Source organism: Phaethon lepturus, unplaced genomic scaffold, assembly GCF_000687285.1.
Source record: "Phaethon lepturus isolate BGI_N335 unplaced genomic scaffold, ASM68728v1 scaffold32773, whole genome shotgun sequence".
Classification (NCBI taxonomy): domain Eukaryota; kingdom Metazoa; phylum Chordata; class Aves; order Phaethontiformes; family Phaethontidae; genus Phaethon; species Phaethon lepturus.
The window spans coordinates 602-2,935 of record NW_010528905.1 but is presented as its reverse complement, the minus strand read 5'-3'; the positions used below and the strand labels follow the sequence as shown (position 1 = coordinate 2,935).

General features: G+C 64.8%; 1 protein-coding gene across 1 annotated transcript in view; it reads right to left on the bottom strand.

Annotated features, from left to right (window-relative positions):
- Positions 1 to 1,177: 1,177 nt before the first annotated feature.
- Positions 1,178 to 2,334, bottom strand: part of LOC104618255 (eukaryotic translation initiation factor 4E-like) — a 1,741-nt gene continuing 584 nt past the window's right edge. The window contains exons 2-6 of the mRNA XM_010283800.1: positions 2,295 to 2,332; positions 2,110 to 2,173; positions 1,735 to 1,848; positions 1,480 to 1,619; positions 1,178 to 1,359 (exon numbers count right to left, since the gene is read on the bottom strand). Of these exons, the coding sequence (XP_010282102.1) occupies positions 1,245 to 1,359; positions 1,480 to 1,619; positions 1,735 to 1,848; positions 2,110 to 2,173; positions 2,295 to 2,332 (471 nt within the window). The 3' untranslated portion in view covers positions 1,178 to 1,244. The remainder of the gene's footprint in view (positions 1,360 to 1,479; positions 1,620 to 1,734; positions 1,849 to 2,109; positions 2,174 to 2,294; positions 2,333 to 2,334) is intronic.

Sequence of the window (2,334 nt, the reverse complement as noted above, 5' to 3'; positions counted from 1 at the left end):
TGCATGCCGGGGACGGGCTCCCACCTCCCCTCTCCGGCAGCATCTCTCACACCCCTGCGCCTGGCACAGGGGGCACTGGGGGGTGGTGAAGGGCAGGCAGGCTGCAGGCAGCGCCCCGGCACAGCTGCCCCAGGGGAGCTGCCAGGCTGGTTGCCCTGGAGAAGGGCAGCTGAGGCCCAGGGCCAAGCTCTGTGCAGCCACGGCAGTGGCCCAGGGCAGGGCAGGGCTCAGCACGTGCCAGCAAACCCCGCAGGGTTGCACCTCAGGCATCCAAGGGCCCAGGGTGCCACGGCAGAGCTGTGGCTGGACATGCCTCAACCCACTGCAATAGCAGAGACCGGGGGGGGAAGGACAGACCCAACAATCAAAAACACAAATAAGAGGTATTTGGCATGGGCTGGGCTAGAGCAGGTGGGGGACTAAGGGAGCCCCCTCTGCAGCCAGGGCTGGGACAGCCAGGAGGGACAGCAGAGGACATGGGCCATGGAAAGGAGGAGCCAGCAAAAGCCCAGGGCTGAATGGACTGGGGCTGTGAACCTGCAGGTTTGGCACCAATAAACCCTTGGGAAGCAAATAAACTTCATTGCAGCTGTGCTGCAGGTGCCCATGGGAGGGGGGGGGTGAGCAAACAGCTCGAGGTGGGCAGCATGGGGACGATACTGTGCCGCAGCCCCAGTGCCGACCCTGCGGGGATGCTGGGCAGTCCTCAGCTGGGGAGCTGGTCTTCCTGAGAAGGCAGAGTTGTGTCCCACCGATGTGCAGGGGCTTGGGAGAGATGGGGACCAACTCCCCAGGCTTGGGAGACCCAGAGGAGCTGGGTGCTGGTACCCCCTCCCACACCCAGGCTCATAGGGCAGTGAGCTGTGCCGATGCCTTGGCCAGGGGAGGACAGAGCCCAGCATCCTCCTGGGGACTATCCAGGGTCCCCTGGAGCAGAGGGACACCCCCAAAGCCCCAGGGAGAGGGGCACTGGTCCCAGGCACTGGGGGAGGCAGGGACTCACACACAGTGCCCAAAGCCCACAGTGATGCCCAGGTGATGCCAGCTCTGTGCTCCTAGCCCCGCTCACCCAGTTGGCAGGTACAAGATATGGCAACGCATCATCCCCCTCCCAGAAGGGCCCCCCAAGCATGAGACACCCCAGGGTTTCAGAGCCCTGGACACACGGACTGTGCTCAGCTGCAGACATTCATTGTGGGATGGGACAGGGGGACCCCGCGGGCAGCGCCCCACTCCCCCTGCAGTCACACCACGAACTTGGTCTTGGTGAGGGAGCCGCTCTTGGTGGCCGTGTCCGCGTGGGCCTGGTACCCGATGGCCACCTTCTGCGACAGGCCCAGGTGCTCCTTATAGACACGCCTGGAGGAAGGAAGGGACTGCGTGAACGGGGCAGCATCGCTTCTCCCACTGGCTCCCTGCCCAGGGACCCCATTCCCCCCAAACCTGGCCCCAAAGAGCCCCCTGCCAAAGCTGCATTACCCGATGTGGGTGACCCCTTCCCGGTTCTCCGCTTCCCGGGTCCAGATGGCAATCTTGTCCCCCTTGGCGCGGATGTTGATGACGGCACCGCACACCTCATCGCTGTACTCGTCAAACATCTCCCCGATGAGGCACAGCAGCTGCCGGAAGGAGAAGGGCAGCCCGGGACATTCCCCGCTGGGGCTCAGTGCTGTGGTAGGTGAAAAACACCACTGCCGGGACCCTGAAGGCCCACCCGAGGCAGGCCGCACTCACCGTCTCCAGCCAGAAACGGTCCAGCTCAGTGTGCCGCTGCTGCTTCGCCAGGGTGATGAGCCAGCGCCCGCCACGCTTGTTCTGGCTGTCCTCCCACATGGGCTCGATGCCATCCTGGGGACAGGCCAGGGGATGGTCAGGGGCACCAAACACCCGGCCAGAGCCAGCTTGGGGAGCTGCAAGCACCCAGCCAGGCTTCCCCTCCTGCTCTATGGCCAGGGCCCCCTGCCAGCCCCACGGGCACCCCGTGTGCCCCCATAATGCTGGGTGCTGCAGGGGACTCTGAGGAGGTCAGGGCACCCTGCCAGCCCCACGGGCACCCAGTGTGCCCCCATAATGCTGGGTGCTGCAGGGGACTCTGAGGAGGTGTCACACCTTGAAGAGGGAGTAGTCACAGCCAGAGGTGAGCTTGCTGGCGAGCTGGATGTGGCTGTACAGCCTGCACCGGGCAGAGACAAGCAGCAGGTGAGAAGAGATGCCCCAGGGACACCCAGCACCCTCCTCTGGCCCAGACCTCCCCCCACCAGGGCCTCTTCACTGCCCCACCATGGGACACTCACGCCCAGAAGTCCTCCACAGTGCTGAACTTGGTGACGAGGC